This window comes from Schistocerca piceifrons, chromosome 2, assembly GCF_021461385.2.
Source record: "Schistocerca piceifrons isolate TAMUIC-IGC-003096 chromosome 2, iqSchPice1.1, whole genome shotgun sequence".
NCBI classification, from domain to species: Eukaryota; Metazoa; Arthropoda; class Insecta; order Orthoptera; family Acrididae; genus Schistocerca; species Schistocerca piceifrons.
In genome coordinates, this window is record NC_060139.1 from 719257946 (window position 1) to 719274173 (window position 16228).

The following is a 16228-nucleotide window of genomic DNA, read 5'->3' on the forward strand; positions in this document are numbered from 1 at the left end:
GGAGCAGAAATTTGTGATGAAAATTTCATGAAAAGATCTCATCACAATGAAAAATGCCTTTGCTTTAATAACTGACTCCCAAACATACATATCATATTTATGGCACTCTTTCCCCTATTTCATGATAGTGCAAAATGAACTTTTACTATTTCCTCTGTGAATCTTATCATGTAAGGATCCCATATCGCTCAGCAGTATTACAGAAGAGGATGGACAAGTGTAGTGCAGGGCAAGCAGTCTTTTTATTAGATTTAATGCATCTTCCAAGTGTTTTGCCAAGAAAATGCAATCTTTGGTTCTCCTTTCTCACAATATTTTCTATGTGATGTTTGTAATTTAAGTTGTTTGTAATTGTAATCAATAGATATCTAGTTGAATTGGCAACCTTTAAATCTGCGTGATTTATCATGTACCCACAAATGAAATTTTATGGATTTTTTTAGTACTTCTGTGGAGGATCTCACACTTTTTATCGTTTAAGGTCATTTGGCACTTTTTGCACCATAGAGATATCTTGCCCAAACCATTTTGAAATTTATTTTGATCTTCCGGTGACTTTACTATGCAGTTAATGAAAGCATCATCAGCAAGTAGTGTAAGAGGGTGGCTCAGATTTTACAAAATGTCCTTTGGGAATCTCAGATACCACATCTCTTCACTCAGTGACTTCTGATCAGTTACCGTGAGCGGTGATCTTTTTTGACAGGAAGTCACAAATCATGCTGTACAACTGACATAATACTCCATAAACACACAATGTTATGAGAAACCGCTTGCGAAGAATGATCTTAAAAGCCTTTTGAAAATTTAGAAATATGAAATTATCCTGTCAGTAGTTATCATTACTTTGTGTGAATAAAGAAACATTTTTGTGTCACAAGAATGATATTTTCCAAAGCCACTATGGTCATGTGTCAATAGATTAGTTTCTTTAAAATATTTCATAATTTGCAAACACAGTATATGTTCCAATATGCTACTGCAAATCAATGTCAGTGACATGGATCTATAATTCAGCATATTACTTCTGTTTCTTTTCTTATTTGTTGGTGTTGCCTGTGCAACTATCCAGTCTTTATGTGCAAATCTTTCATCAATTGAACTGTTGTGCTTTACTACTAAAAATGGGGTAATTTAATGAGCATACTCTGAAAGGAACCTAATTGGTGTGCAATTTGCATGGAAGACTATCCTTTATTGAGTAACTTAAGTCAATTCACTAAAATGAAGGCACCTATATCTAAATTACTCACATTGGTAGCTGTTCTTATTCCGAATTATGGATGTTTACTGCTTCTCCTTTGGTGAAAGAATATCAGAAAACAATGTTTAGTAACTCCACTTTAGTATTGCTATCATTGCCATTGCTATTGTGCAGTGAAAGAATTTATCCTGTCTTGTTGATGGTATACTTTACTTGCAACCAGAATCTCCTTGGATTTTCTGCCAGATATTGAGACAGAGTTTTGCTGTGGAAAGTATTAACAGCATCTCACATAGAAGTGTCCGCAGCTCGTGGTCTCGCGGTCGAGTTCTCACTTCCTAAGCATGAGGTCCTGGGTTTGATACCTGGTGGGGCCAGGGATTTTCACCTGCCTTGAGATGACTGGGTGTTTGTGTTGTCCTCATCATTTCATCATTATTCCAGAAAGTGGCAAGATTGGACTGGGCAAACGTTGGGAATTTGTACGGGCGCTGATAACAGTGCAGTTGAGTGCCCCCCCCCCCCCCCCAAAACCAAACATCATACTAATTGCTTCAGGAAGGATTTAGTACAATTTTGCATGATGTTTCGTTTGTATGTGATATTTATTTATTTGTCCTGTAGATCTTGGACTGTACAATGTACGAAGGTATTGGACCATTCCTTAATTACTATGCACTTATCTTGAAATTTTTTTCACACTTCAGCTAAGCAGAATGTAATATTACACAATCTTTTATTATTCTATACACTTTACAAAAACAATCTTAATTGGTGTTGCAGGATGGTTTTTCTAGATATTCCCATTCTGTACATTACCTCGTCTCCTACCTTCCAAACTTCACAGAAGCTCTTCTGCGAACCAGTTCGCAGAAGAGCTTATGAGAAGTTTGGAAGGTAGGAGATGAGGTACTGGCAGAATTGAAGCTATGAGGACAGGTCGCGAGTTGTGCTTGGGTAGCTCAGTTGGTAGAGCACTTGCCCGCGAGTGGCAAAGGTCCCGAGTTCGAGTCTCAGTCCGGCACACAGTTTTAATCTGCCAGGAAGCTTCATATCAGCACACACTCCGCTGCAGAGTGAAAATCTCATTCTGGAGTCATATCCATGTTGAAATCTGCACCAAACAAATACATTAAAAAGTCAGGATTAAACTACAAAGGACACAGACAAATCTATTTAATAAACTTGCTCCTAAATAGAAATTCATGATATAATGCACAACAAATGATCCACCCTCATGATGCTGCTTGAAAGGAGCTTGGTACTTGACAGCTGTTATCAAAGGTCACTGACCTTATCAAAACAAGTGGCAGTGGTGCTACAGACAGTGTAAATCTATTCTGTACAGTTTTTAAAATGTGGGAGTAAGCCTTGTAAATATGCAAACAAGCAAGAAATTTAATTGTAAACTACAAAAGCACTTAGAGAAAGCTATATATAACTTTCTTCTACTTAGCTACTCGTAATATAATGTACAAACAAGTAAGCTATGATCCTGGTGCTGCTTCAATGGAGGATGGTGTGGGTTTCACATTGATTATCACTCAGTGGTAGGAGCATCCTGATAGGCTTGTCTCACAACATACTGCACAAGATACTATGGAATTGCATCTGTGTAATGGCAATAGTGCAGAAGATGCAGTGTCCAGAGTTTCATCTGATAACATTTGTAGGTTTCTTTAACAATGACTTGATGCCTGTGATTATCAGGTACATTTATTATCATTACAGCTGTCCATGAAAAATAAATTGTGTGTGTGTGTGTGTGTGTGTGTGTGTGTGTGAGAGAGAGAGAGAGAGAGAGAGAGAGAGAGAGAGAGAGAGAGAGAGAGAGCGAGAGAGGGTGAAAAAAGTGAATGATAGGTGGTGTAATTTTTGGAGCTATTTATGTGTCCACATACAACATACCAATCATATGTGTTGAGGAGATGAGGGGTTGTTTACTTCAGTGCCTTCTCTGCTATGTGCTATTTATACTTACATTACATGCATTCTGGATAATGAACTGCAACTGTGATTTAAATTTGTGGTTTTGGTCCAATATACAGGGGTTGGACAAAAATATGGAAACATCATGAGAAATGCATGCTTGAACATAAATGCAGGTGCTAGACAAGCCTGCAGTTTGCAGTATTATATTTGACCATGAGTGGCCCTTGTGCAACATCCTCAATATGTTGCAAGTGTCAGTAGTAATCAGAACATTGTTTGTGTAGTTGTGAGTGCATTATGTCAGAGCTAAGTGAATTTGAACATGGTCAAATTGTTGGTGCTCACATGGTGAATGCTTTCATAACCAGGGTAGCCAAAGTGTCTGATATTTCAAGGGACACCATATTGAAGATTTAGCCAGCATACAGGAAAAGCTGAAAAGCATCACCCATACACTTGAAATTCAGATGATAGTGTCTGTTGAGAAATTGTGACAAATGGACATTGAAGATTATCGTGCAGAAAAATAAGAGGACAACAGCTGTCGAAGTCACTGCAGAACTGAATGTTGCACTTGCGAGCCCTATCAGCACCAAAACACAAAGGAGCTCCATAACTAGGGCATTGCAGGGCAATCTGGAATTCCAAAACCACTAATCAGTGATGCAAATGTCTGTAACAGGAAAAATGGCTCTGAAGCAATAAAATCTGGACAGTGGATTAATGGAAGAAAGTCATTTGGTTGACTGAGTCTTATCACACTGTTTCCAACTTCTGCCTAATTTTATGTCCCATGAATCAAACATGGCAGGGGTTTGGTGATTATCTGGGCAGCCATATCATGGTATTCCATAGAAGCTCACTTTACTGCCAAGGATTATGTGACCATTTTGAGTGATTAGGTCCATCCATTGGTACAATGTTTGTTCCCCAGTGGTGATGCTGTGTTCCATGATGACAGGGCCCATGTTCATGCAGCTTGCATAGCCCAGGACTGGTTTGTAAGCATTCAGATGAATTTTCACATCTCGCCTTGTCACCCAGTCACCAGATCACAATATTAATGCTCTTTTATAGTCTACTTTTGAGAGAAGGGTGTGTGATCACCTTCCACCTCCATCATTGTTACTTGAACTTGCCAAGTGTTCACAGGAAGAAATAGTATAAGGTTCCCTTGAAAATAATGTAAGACCCATATTTATCCTTTCTGAGATGACTAGAACCTGTTTTGAATGTCAACAGTTTTCCTACACTGTATACACATGGAATGTGTTTTTGGTATTTCCCTATTTTTGTCCACCCCCTGTATAATGATCCTGTAATACCACCATGTGATGATAAACCAATTAATAGTACATTAATTACATACCAAATTAAAAAAGGAAACCACCAGTGAAATTACTTAGTGTACTTGCATTAGAGAAAAATACTATATCCAATATGTTTCAGACAAATTGTTTTTCTGTTTTTCAGTACATATTAGAAAGTGGTGAAATCAGAATCATAGATTTTAATCTGAGTGTTCCATCTTTGGCCATAATCTGTGTCTATTTTATGACTTCAATAATAAAGTAATTACAGGTACTGCGAGAACGGGATGCCCAAGTAAAGTTCAACAAGCAGTTGAAGGAAGATGAAGCACAAAGAGAAACTGTTTATGCTGTTAAAATTAAAGAAGATGCCGAATTATTACATCGAGAAAAGTTAGATGAAATTGCAAAGAAGATATGCAAGTGTAGAAAATATAAAAGGGAAATAAAGCAACAGTAAGAACAGTTTTGCATGGTTCTTGGCATAGAATACCTTCTAGACTTTTCACACATTGATAAATGATTAAATTTTGTGAATCATTGCTGCTCATGAAATTTTGGATGTAGTCACTGTTACAGCTGACATTAATTAACTGTGCAGAATGATTGGATTTTCAATAGTTCATTAAGAGGTAAAAATAACAAATATAACGATAACAGAAATTCAAAAATTGGAGTACTGAATAAAAGTGAGCACAGGAAAACACATGCAGATGTATGTTGGTTGCTTCTATTTACCTTTTGCACAGGTGCACACACATCAAAAACAAGCACGCTGCACATGCAGATGCCCACGTGCATGCATCCCCACACATATGCACATGGGTGCATCCATGTGCACCCCCCCCCTCACCCCCCCTCCCTTCACACACACACACACACACACACACACACACACACACACACACACACACACACACACACACACAGTTTGAGTTTGTGGTTATCCAGGCAGATAAATGGTGGAGAGAGAGGAAGTCATTGAAGCCACAGGGGAGGAGGACAACGGGCTAGGTGAGGAGGAGTGGGAAGCTATTGGAAGAAGGAAAAGGGGTGGCAGATTATATATATGTATGAGAAAGAGAATGGGAAAAAGTGAGTCCAGTGTTGGAATGGAAAAGTACTTAAATGCAAAATGACAAGAAAAAATAATGAGGTCAAGCAGTGGGAAGGGCATCAAGTACAGAGAAGGGAAGATGAGAACTAGTGGAGGTTAGGGCCAGGGAGCTTGCAGAAACTGAGAATGTACCAGAGTGAGGATATCACCTTTCTGCATTGTTCAGAGTAGGAGAGGAGGGTGATGGCCATTATGGCAGAGATGTTGAAATAGCTGTTAAAGTCACACTGTTGACTATTCATCAAACATTTATAGTTAGCCACAGTTGTATGGTGGCCACTTGTACAGTTAGGTAGCTGGTTAATTGCTATATTAACATAGAATGGTGCACAATAGTCAGGTTACAAAAGGTAGAGAAAGTGTATGTTTTCATATGTGGCCCTTCTTAAGGAAAGACAGAAAATACTTGTTATTGGATTGTAGTAAGAAATCCTAAATGGATATATGGACAGGTTGTCCACAGAGGAAATACTTGCACAATGACATATTGCAAGTAGGAATGGTGTAGAGATAGGCTATGATATTGCAGAGTTGGGTAACAGAGGAGCATTTTTGGGGATGAGGTTAATATTTTCACCAGTATATTTCTCATCTTAGATAATGGCAAGAGGTAGTTGAAGTTGTGGTGAATGGTTTGTTTGGGTATCTGAACAGTGACCAGTGCTCTTCCAGTTCAACTCGGGCAGGTGTCTGAAGCCAGGTCTCAGACAGCAAAAAGTTTTAGTTCGTTACTTGTGCTGTGTCTGTTGTTGTTGTTGTGGTCTTCAGTCCTGAGACTGGTTTGATGCAGCTCTCCATGCTACTCTAGCCTGTGCAAGCTTCTTCATCTCCCAGAACCTACTGCAACCTACATCCTTCTGAATCTGCTTAGTGTATTCTTCTCTTGGTCTCCCTCTACGATTTATACCCTCCACGCTGCCCTCCAATACTAAATTGGTGATCCCTTGATGCCTCAGAACATGTCCTACTAACCAATCCCTTCTTCTGGTCAAGTTGTGCCACAAACTTCTCTTCTCCCCAATCCTATTCAATACTTCCTCATTAGTTATGTGATCTACCCATCTAATCTTCAGCATTCTTCTGTAGCGCCACATTTCGAAAGCTTCTATTCTCTTCTTGTCCAAACTATTTATCGTCCATGTTTCACTTCCATACATGGCTACACTCCATAAAATTCTTTCAGAAATGACTTTCTGACACTTAAATCTATACTCGATGTTAACAAATTTCTCTTCTTCAGAAACGCTTTCCTTGCCATTGCCAGTCTACATTTTATATCCTCTCTACTTCGACCATCATCAGTTATTTTGCTCCCCAAACAGCAAAACTCCTTTACTACTTTAAGTGTCTCATTTCCTAATCTAATTCCCTCAGCATCACCCGACTTAATTCGACTACATTCCATTATACTCGTTTTGCTTTTGTTGATGTTCATCTTATATCCTCCTTTCAAGACACTGTCCATTCCATTCAACTGCTCTTCCAAGTCCTTTGCTGTCTCTGACAGAATTACGTCATCGGCGAACCTCAAAGTTTTTATTTCTTCTCCATGGATTTTAATACATACTCCGAATTTTTCTTTTGTTTCCTTTACTGCTTGCTCAATATACAGATTGAATAACATTGGGGAGAGGCTACAACCCTGTCTTACTCCCTTCCCAACCACTGCTTCCCTTTCATGTCCCTCGACTCTTATAACTGCCATCTGGTTTCTGTACAAATTGTAAATAGCCTTTTGCTCCCTGTATTTTACCCCTGCCACCTTTAGAATTTGAAAGAAAGTATTCCAATCAACATTGTCAAAAGCTTTCTCTAAGTATACAAATGCTAGAAATGTAGGTTTGCCTTTCCTTAATCTTTCGTCTAAGATAAGTCGTAAGGTCAGTATTGCCTCACGTGTTCCAGTGTTTCTACGGAATCCAAACTGATCTTCCCTGAGGTCGGCTTCTACTAGTTTTTCCATTCGTCTGTAAAGAATTCGCGTTAGTATTTTGCAGCTGTGGCTTATTAAACTGATTGTTCAGTAATTTTCACATCTGTCAACACCTGATTTCTTTGGGATTGGAATTATTATATTCTTCTTGAAGTCTGAGGGTATTTCGCCTGTTTCATACATCTTGCTCACCAGATGGTAGAGTTTTGACAGGACTGGCTCTCCCAAGGCCGTCAGTAGTTCCAATGGGATGTTGTCTACTCCGGGGACCTTGTTCCGACTCAGGTCTTTCAGTGCTCTGTCAAACTCTTCACGCAGTATCAGTGCTGTGTCTATTGATTCAAAATCTGATACATAGGTTATTTTGTATGCTCATTTAGGCATAAATTTTGTGCTTTTATTTTTTAAATTTTTAAAATACGTAAAGAAACATTGTTTACAGTTATGCCTGTACTACCAATCAAGGTTTTTTTCCTTCTTCAACCTAGAAAGACAAGGAGTGACACAGTTCTCAGCACTTTAGATCACTGAATTTGTGTTTATCTGTATTCATCTTTTCTTTGCATCTTGTATTTATAAATTTACTTAGAAGGTTACCAAATTATTTTCTCATCTTTAAGTGATTCTTTTGTTTTGACTTTTGTACTCAGTTTGGTGATTAAATTTTATTTCCTTGTTTACATATTTTTTATAAATTATTTCATCTCATTTAATTTTTTCTTGCAGAATATAGCAATATTATGTGATTAAAGGTGAAGAAATGTAGAAAAAACTGCAGGCATATTATTATATGTATGCAGTATTGATGTTTTCAAAAATGTAAAAATGTACTGTAACAGTTCACAATATTACATTATGTCTGTATTTAATTCACAGAATTGAAGAAAATGAACAAAGAAGAGAAGAAGACCAGATAGGAGAGAAGGAAGAGTTAAAAGCTATAATCAGAGATGTTCAGATTGCAGAAGCTAAACATAAAGAACAGGTAATTCATATTTTGTATGTCGCAGAATATTCATTTATTGATATTCTTTAAAGATTCATTTCCTAGTAGTTCTATAATGGTAGTATAGTCACAATTTGTTTGTGGAATGGTAATAAATCATAATTACCTGAGCATGTCCTTGTGGATGGGCATTATTGTTCATTATTAGGGTGTCTGTATAAACTATGCCTTGGAAAATTTGCAGATGAGGTTACAGTATGTCATCTCTGTACTTGCAGACATCAGTGTGATTCATCTAATGACTAAGAAAGAAGTGAACTCTTGAAACTGTATGGAAAACTAAAACTGTGTGCCAGACTGGAATTTGAACCTGGGAACTACCCCTTTTGCACTCAAGTGCTCCACCAACTGAGTTATCCAAGCATGACTCATGACCCACCCTCATCTTCTCATATTCTACCTTTCCAGCTTCACACTTTGATCCCAGTGTTCTAGGTTCAAGTCTCAGTCCAGCACACAGTTTAAATCTACAAGGAAGTTTCAAATCACAGCATGTTGCACTGGAGAGTAAAAATTCATTCTTATAACAATCCCATAGCCTGTGGCTAATTCATATTTGCACAGTATCTTTTTGTTTTCCAAAGGTTCTATTCTTGCAAGGTATGCAGGAGAACTTCTGTGAAGTATGGGAGGTGGGAGATGAGGTTCTGGTAGAAGTAGGGGTTTGACCACAGGTTGTGAGTTATGCTTGGGTAACTTAGTAGAGCATTTGCCCAGAAAAGATGTAGTCCCAGGGTCAAGTCTGAGTCTGGCACATACTTTGAACCTGCTAGGAAGTTTAAAATCCCTCACCAGTTTCAGTTGGGAAGTAGAATTTGATACCTCTACCTTCTATTTTGCATCCAAGATATAAAAATGCTGGGTGAGCAAATCAGTTGGAACACTCACAGTTCCCCATAAAGCATTACTTTCAAAACATTTCAAATATTTGGAAGATATCAAATTATTGCTTATAAGTTGTATAGCCTTTAATTTGAAACAGTGTCCTTATACATTAGTCTGCCACTAAGATGGTATGTGATATTTTCAGTAGGGAAGGCAAGTGTTCAAACTAAATAAACTCATTAGTACTCAGCTTTACCTGAAGATAGGTGTAGAAATTGTAATCATCATCTGTAGTCGGGATGGCATAAGACGATCCTTGGTGCTTCGTATCACTATTGCCAGCTTTCAACTGCGAAGCACTAACAGCTGCAGGTGTAGACAGTGGCCGTCCACAGAGTCATGACAACACTGAGGTGTTGCCATACAGACATATGTAAAATCATGTTATGTTATTGGTTGAGGTAGACCTGTGAAGCTGCCATATCCAGCCCACTGCAGTTGTCAATGATCAACTTGCACTGACTCAACTATAGTAGATTGCAAGTTGTTACCCAGTATGAATGCAACAATAGTTGTTTGACTCTTGTAATTTATTGTTCTTTATACTCCATCTCCAGGCCACAAGTGGCCCATCGGGACCATACGACCGACATGTCATCCTCTGTTGAGGATGCGGATAGGAGGGGCGTTTGGTCAGCACACCGCTCTCCCGGTTGTTACGATGGTTTTCTTTGACCGGAGCCGCTACTATTCGGTCGAGTAGCTCCTCAGTTGGCATCACGAGGCTGAGTGCACCCTGAAAAATGGCAACAGCGCATGGCGGCTGGATGGTCACCCATCCAATTGCCGGCCATGCCTGACAGCGCTTAACTTCGGTGATCTCACGGGAACCGGTGTGTCCGCTGTGGCAAGGCCGTTGCCCTATTGTTCTTTATAGCTTTTCCATAATGTCATCATATAACTTCACAAAATCATACCCATTACAATGCAGACATTCAGGACATGACGAATGAACAAATGTCACAAGGTTACATATACCTCGACTGAAAATAATTTCATGATTCAAAGATCTCGCAAGAAGTAACAGTGGAATGACTGAATTTCATGTAGCATTTTTGAAATCTAATAAACAACTGCGAGAGCTGTGATACAAGTGGCACATTGTTTCCACTTACATAGGTTTGTTCATGATGGTAGAACATATCCGAAGAACAATGTTCTGGAATCTATTACAAATTGCAAAACACAAGTGAATTAATTTTTGTCTATTTTTTGAGATTACATTTTAAATGTGATCGTACAGTGGAATTCAAGTTTGATTTAATTTCAACCTTACTTTCAAACTTTTTGGAGTCTATACCTGTGCATTCTTTGTTTACATTACAGTTTTGAGTTATTTTTCTTTAAACAAATTTCTGACAGAACAGATTCATTAGATTCAGGAGGTATGTGATTGAGTAGTGAACATAAGACTGTGATCAGAATCATAAATTAAGCTTTCAGTACCACTTAATCTGCCTCTAAGTGTACAAAAGTGAAATCAAGTATTAACTGCATCAGTATTTTCTATTTTTGCTTATTATTGTTCTTAACTGTTTTAAAAGAAATGATGGAATGACAAATTTTGTTTATGAAATACTATGTTTATGTATTGTGCTAGTCCATGCCTTGTAGAAATCCTCACATTAATTACAGTCAGGTTAAAGTAATATTGAACTGTACAGTGCTGAAGGTACTGTGTGATTCAACAACAAAAATGTATTCTAAATTGCAACTCTGAAATTGTATGAAATAGCACAAAACAAAGTTGGTACCAGTCTGTTCACATTGACAATCTGGCCTATAACCCGATACCATTGGATGTTCACAGACTAGTGTTTTGAGTGTGTGCATTTTATATCCATTTATTTATTTTATTTATATATTTATTCATCCTTTGACAGAGTACATTATACGGATCAAGATATATTTTCATTTCATGCACCGACAGGTACATAGTATTTACTGTCTACTGTTTAACAAAAATATAATTTATTACAAAATTATTCTAGGGCTGTTTCATATTAAATTAGGTTTTGTACAATTTTTCTTTTGATACAATAATGGCATTGCAATTGTTTTGAGCTTTAGTGCACATAAATTCATTTACACTATAATAAATTATTTATTAGAAAATTTTTGAGACATTTTTTTGAAAATATTTTAATTGTTTATTTCTTTCAAGAATGAAGGGACTTTTGCAAGGGCTTTTGGTCCAGCATATGATTTTTTTTTAATTTTTTTTTTTATTTTTTTATTTTTTTTTTTTTTTTTTGCTCATGGAAGCGTTTCTGTTTTCTTGTGCTATGGTTGTGTTGTGTGTTGTTATCTCTAGTATCGGGACAATATTTGAATTTTGTGGGAGTAGCTATGGCATTGTATAAGACATATGTTTTCATTGTGTTTAGGAGCTCTCTACTGTCTTTTGTGTCTTGCAATGTGTTTATGTTTAGGTCACCTAGTAGTACAAGTGCACAGTTCTTGCATAGGATAATATGTAAGAGCTCTCCTATGTTTTCAATGAATGTTTCTATGCACCCATTTGGCAGTCTGTAGATGTTTTAGATGTACAGCGAGGAACTACTTAGAACTATTTTTTGGCCTGTTACTTCGACTACAAGGCTGTTTATATGGTTTTTGCTTACTTTGTTATGGGTTAGTATAGGCGCTGCACCTCCCTTACTATACCTCCTGCATGAACTGGCTGTTACATTGTAATTTGCAACAGTAAGATTTAAAATATCATGGTCATTTAAACCGTGTTCTGTCAGAGCTAGAATGTCAGGAGTTTCTTCATTTAGCATTATTTATAATTGGGTTACATTATTTTTTAAGTATTGTATATTCTGGTGCATTATTTTTATAACTGAATGTCCTGATTCTATGCTTGTTTTTGTCCTATATTCTTTTATATTATCTCTGTTTTTTGTGGATATCAGATTTCCTGATTTTTCACCCCCCTATACAGTGTTAGTTTCCCTTGTTTCTAATGATTTTACAAACATCTGCATACAATGGAAAATTGTGCTGAAATACAGGAGGATATGCAACGTATTGAGGCATGGTGCAGGGAATGGCAATTCAATCTTAATGTAGACAAGTGTAATGTGCTGCGAATACATAGAAAGAAAGATACTTTATGTTTAGCTACAATATAGCAGGTCAGCAACTGGAAGCAGTTAATTCCATAAATTATCTGGGAGTAGGCATTAAGAGTGATTTAAAATGAAATGACCATATAAAATTAATTGCCGGTAAAGCAAATGCCAGACTAATATTCATTGGGGGGATCCTAAGGAAATGCAATCTGAAAACAAAGGAAGCAGGTTACAGTACACTTGTTCGCCCACTGCTTGAATACTGCTCACCGGTGTGGGATCCGTACCAGATAGGGTTGATAGAAGATATAGAGAAGATCCAACGGAGATCAGCACGCTTTGTTACAGGATCATTTAGTGATCGCGAAAGCATTACGTAGATGATAGATAAATTCCAGTGGAAGACTCTGCAAGAGAGATGCTCAGTAGCTTGGTATGGGCTTTTGTTGAAGTTTCGAGAATGTACCTTCACCAAGGCGTCAACCAGTATATTGCTCCCTCCTATGTATATCTTGCAAAGAGACCATGAGGATAAAATCAGAGAGATTAGAGCCCACACAGAGGCATACCAACAATCTTTCTTTCCACGAACAATACGAGACTGGAATAGAAGGGAGAACCGATAGAGGTACTAAGAGTACCCTCCGCCACACACCGTCAGGTGGCTTGTGGAGTATGGATGTAGATGTAGATACATTCTGCTGAGTGTTACCGAACCTAATCTATTTAAATGTGTGCCATCCTTTCCCAGACAATTTTCACACAGGAATTTGGGTCTATGAAGATAGCACCTAGACAATCACACTCTTGTTTGATGGCACTGTTTATTTTGGATGTGTGTGTCACTCACTGACCTCCTTTTTACGATTCCGCTAAGCATGAGCCTGGATCCTTCGTAAACACTTCTTGCTGCACAGATCATGTTTCTTGTTTCATTCACTAATTCATCTTCGCTGCTGCTTTTAAATGAGCTTCTTCCAACATGTATAAAAACACCTTTGTAATTTCATTTGCGTTTTGTGTCCTGTTCTGTAGCCACTCGTTTCACAATATTTTTGAAATGTTTGCCGAGTTGTTGCAGTCTTATCCCAGGTCGCATGTCTATTTTGCAGTTGGGGACAGCGATATTTTTCAAGAGCGAATCTCCTATTACTAGAAACTCGGAATCTTGTACAGCTGTGGGCTTGTTTCTTCTTTTGCTGTATGTCACCACCTTCCAATTATATTTATCTGCTGATGTTAGACCTGTTGACTTTTTCGTGTCTTCATAGGAGGCACTGGGTATATGTTTGTTTTTGAAGTTCAAGCCTGCATATGGAGCAAAGGATATGTTATTGTTTTTTGAGTTCTTCTATTTGTTCTCATTCTCACAGCACTGTCTTTTTTGTACTAGCGTATCATATTTCCCAGTCTCAACTGATTCTTCAACTGGAAAATCCAAGATGGACTATACTGTTGTTGTGGTCTTCAGTCCTGAGACTGGTTTGATGTAACTCTCCATGCTACTCTATCCTGTGCAAGCTTCTTCATCTCCCAGTACTTACTGCAACCTACATCCTTCTGAATCTGCTTAGTGTATTCATCTCTTGGTCTCCCTCTACGATTTTTACCCTCCACACTACCCTCCAATGCTAAATTTGTGATCCTCTGATGCCTCAGAACATGTCCTACCAACCAGTCCCTTCTTCTTGTCAAATTATGCCACAAACTCCTCTTCTCCCCAATTCTATTCAATACCTCCTCATTAGTTATGTGATCTACCCATCTAATCTTCAGCATTCTTCTGTAGCACCATATTTCGAAAGCTTCTATTCTCTTCTTGTCCAAACTATTTATCGTCCATGTTTCACTTCCATACATGGCTACACTCCATAAAATTCTTTCAGAAACGACTTCCTGACACTTAACTATATACTCGATGTTAACAAATTTCTCTTCTTCAGAAACGCTTTCCTTGCCATTGCCAGTCTACATTTTATATCCTCTCCACTTTGACCATCACCAGTTATTTTGCTCTCCAAGTAGCAAAACTCCTTTACTACTTTAAGTGTCTCATTTCCTAATCTAATTCCCTCAGCATCACCCGACTTAATTCGACTACATTCCATTATACTCGTTTTGCTTTTGTTGATGTTCATCTTATATCCTCCTTTCAAGACACTGTCCAATCCGTTCAACTGGTCTTCCAAGTCCTTTTCTGTATCTGACAATTACAATGTCATCGGCAAACCTCAAAGTATTTATTTCTTCTCCATGGATTTTAATTCCTACTCTGAATTTTTCTTTTGTTTCCTTTACTGCTTGCTCAATATACAGGTTGAATAACATCAGGGAGAAGCTACAACCCTGTCTCACTCCCTTCCCAACCACTGCTTCCCTTTCATGCCCCTCGACACTTATAACTGCCATCTGGTTTCTTTACAAATTGTAAATAGCCTTTTGCTCCCTGTATTTTACCCCTGCCATCTTTAGAATTTGAAAGAGAGTATTCCAGTCAACACTGTCAAATGCTTTCTCTAAGTCTACATATACTAGAAATGTAGGTTTGCCTTTCCTTAATCTATTTTCTAAAGTAAGTTGTAGGGTCAGTATTGCCTCACGTGTTCCAACATTGCTGCGGAATCCAAACTGATCTTCCCTGAGGTCGGCTTCTACCAGTTTTTCCATTCGTCTGTAAGGATATGTGTTAGTATTTTGCAGCTGTGACTTATTAAACTGATAGTTCAGTAATTTTCACATCAGTCAACACCTGCTTTCTTTGTAATAGGATATTATATTCCTCTTGAAGTCTGAGGGGATTTCGCCTGTCTCATACATCTTGCTCACCAGATGGTAGAGTTTTGTCAGGACTGGCTCTCCCAAGGCCGTCAGTAGTTCCAATGGAATGTTGTCTACTCCCGGACCCTTGTTTCGACTCAGGTCTTTCAGTGCTCTGTCAAACTCTTCACGCAGTATCGTATCTCCCATTTCATCTTCATCTACATCCTCTTCCATTTCCATATTGTTGTCCTCAAGTACATCCCTCTTGTATAGACCCTCTATATAATCCTTCCACCTTTCTGCTTTCCCTTCTTTGCTTAGAACTGGATTTCCATCTCAGCTCTTGATATTCATACAAGTGGCTCTCTTTTCTCCAAAGGTCTCTTTAATTTTCCTGTAGGCAGTATCTATGTTGCCCCAAGTGAGATAAGCCTCTACATCCTTACATTTGTCCTCTAACCATCCCTCCTTAACCATTTTGCACTTCCTGTTGATCTCATTTTTGAGACGTTTGCATTCCTTTTTGCCTGCTTCATTTACTGCGTTTTTATATTTTCTCCTTTCATCAATTAAATTCAATATTTCTTCTGTTACCCAAGGTTTTCTACTAGCCCTCGTCTTTTTACCTACTTGATCCTCTGCTGCCTTCACTACTTCACCCCTCAGAGCTACCCATTCTTCTTCTACTGTATGTCTTTCCCCCATTCCTGTCAATTGTTCCCTTATGCTCTCCCTGAAACTCTGTACAACCTCTGGTTTAGTCAGTTTATCCAGGTCCCATCTCCTTAAATTCCCACCTTTTTGCAGTTTCTTCAGTTTTAATCTACAGTTCATAACCAATAGATTGTGGTCAGAGTCCACATCTGCCCCTGGAAATGTCTTACAATTTAAAACCTGGTTCCTAAATCTGTCTCTTACCATTGCATAATCTATCTGATATCTTCTAGTATCTCCAGGATTCTTCCATGTATACAACCTTATTTTATGATTCTTGAACCAAGTGT

The 16228-nt window shown here is 38.1% G+C and overlaps 1 protein-coding gene and 1 pseudogene across 1 annotated transcript in view; one reads left to right on the plus strand and one right to left on the minus strand.

Annotated features, from left to right (window-relative positions):
- The window catches only part of LOC124775795 (protein CFAP210), a 183414-nt gene that overhangs the window by 35382 nt on the left and 131804 nt on the right, over nucleotides 1-16228 (plus strand). The window contains exons 3-4 of the mRNA XM_047250626.1: nucleotides 4718-4902; nucleotides 8373-8481. Of these exons, the coding sequence (XP_047106582.1) occupies nucleotides 4718-4902; nucleotides 8373-8481 (294 nt within the window). The remainder of the gene's footprint in view (nucleotides 1-4717; nucleotides 4903-8372; nucleotides 8482-16228) is intronic.
- LOC124778360 lies at nucleotides 10132-10248 on the minus strand (annotated as a pseudogene).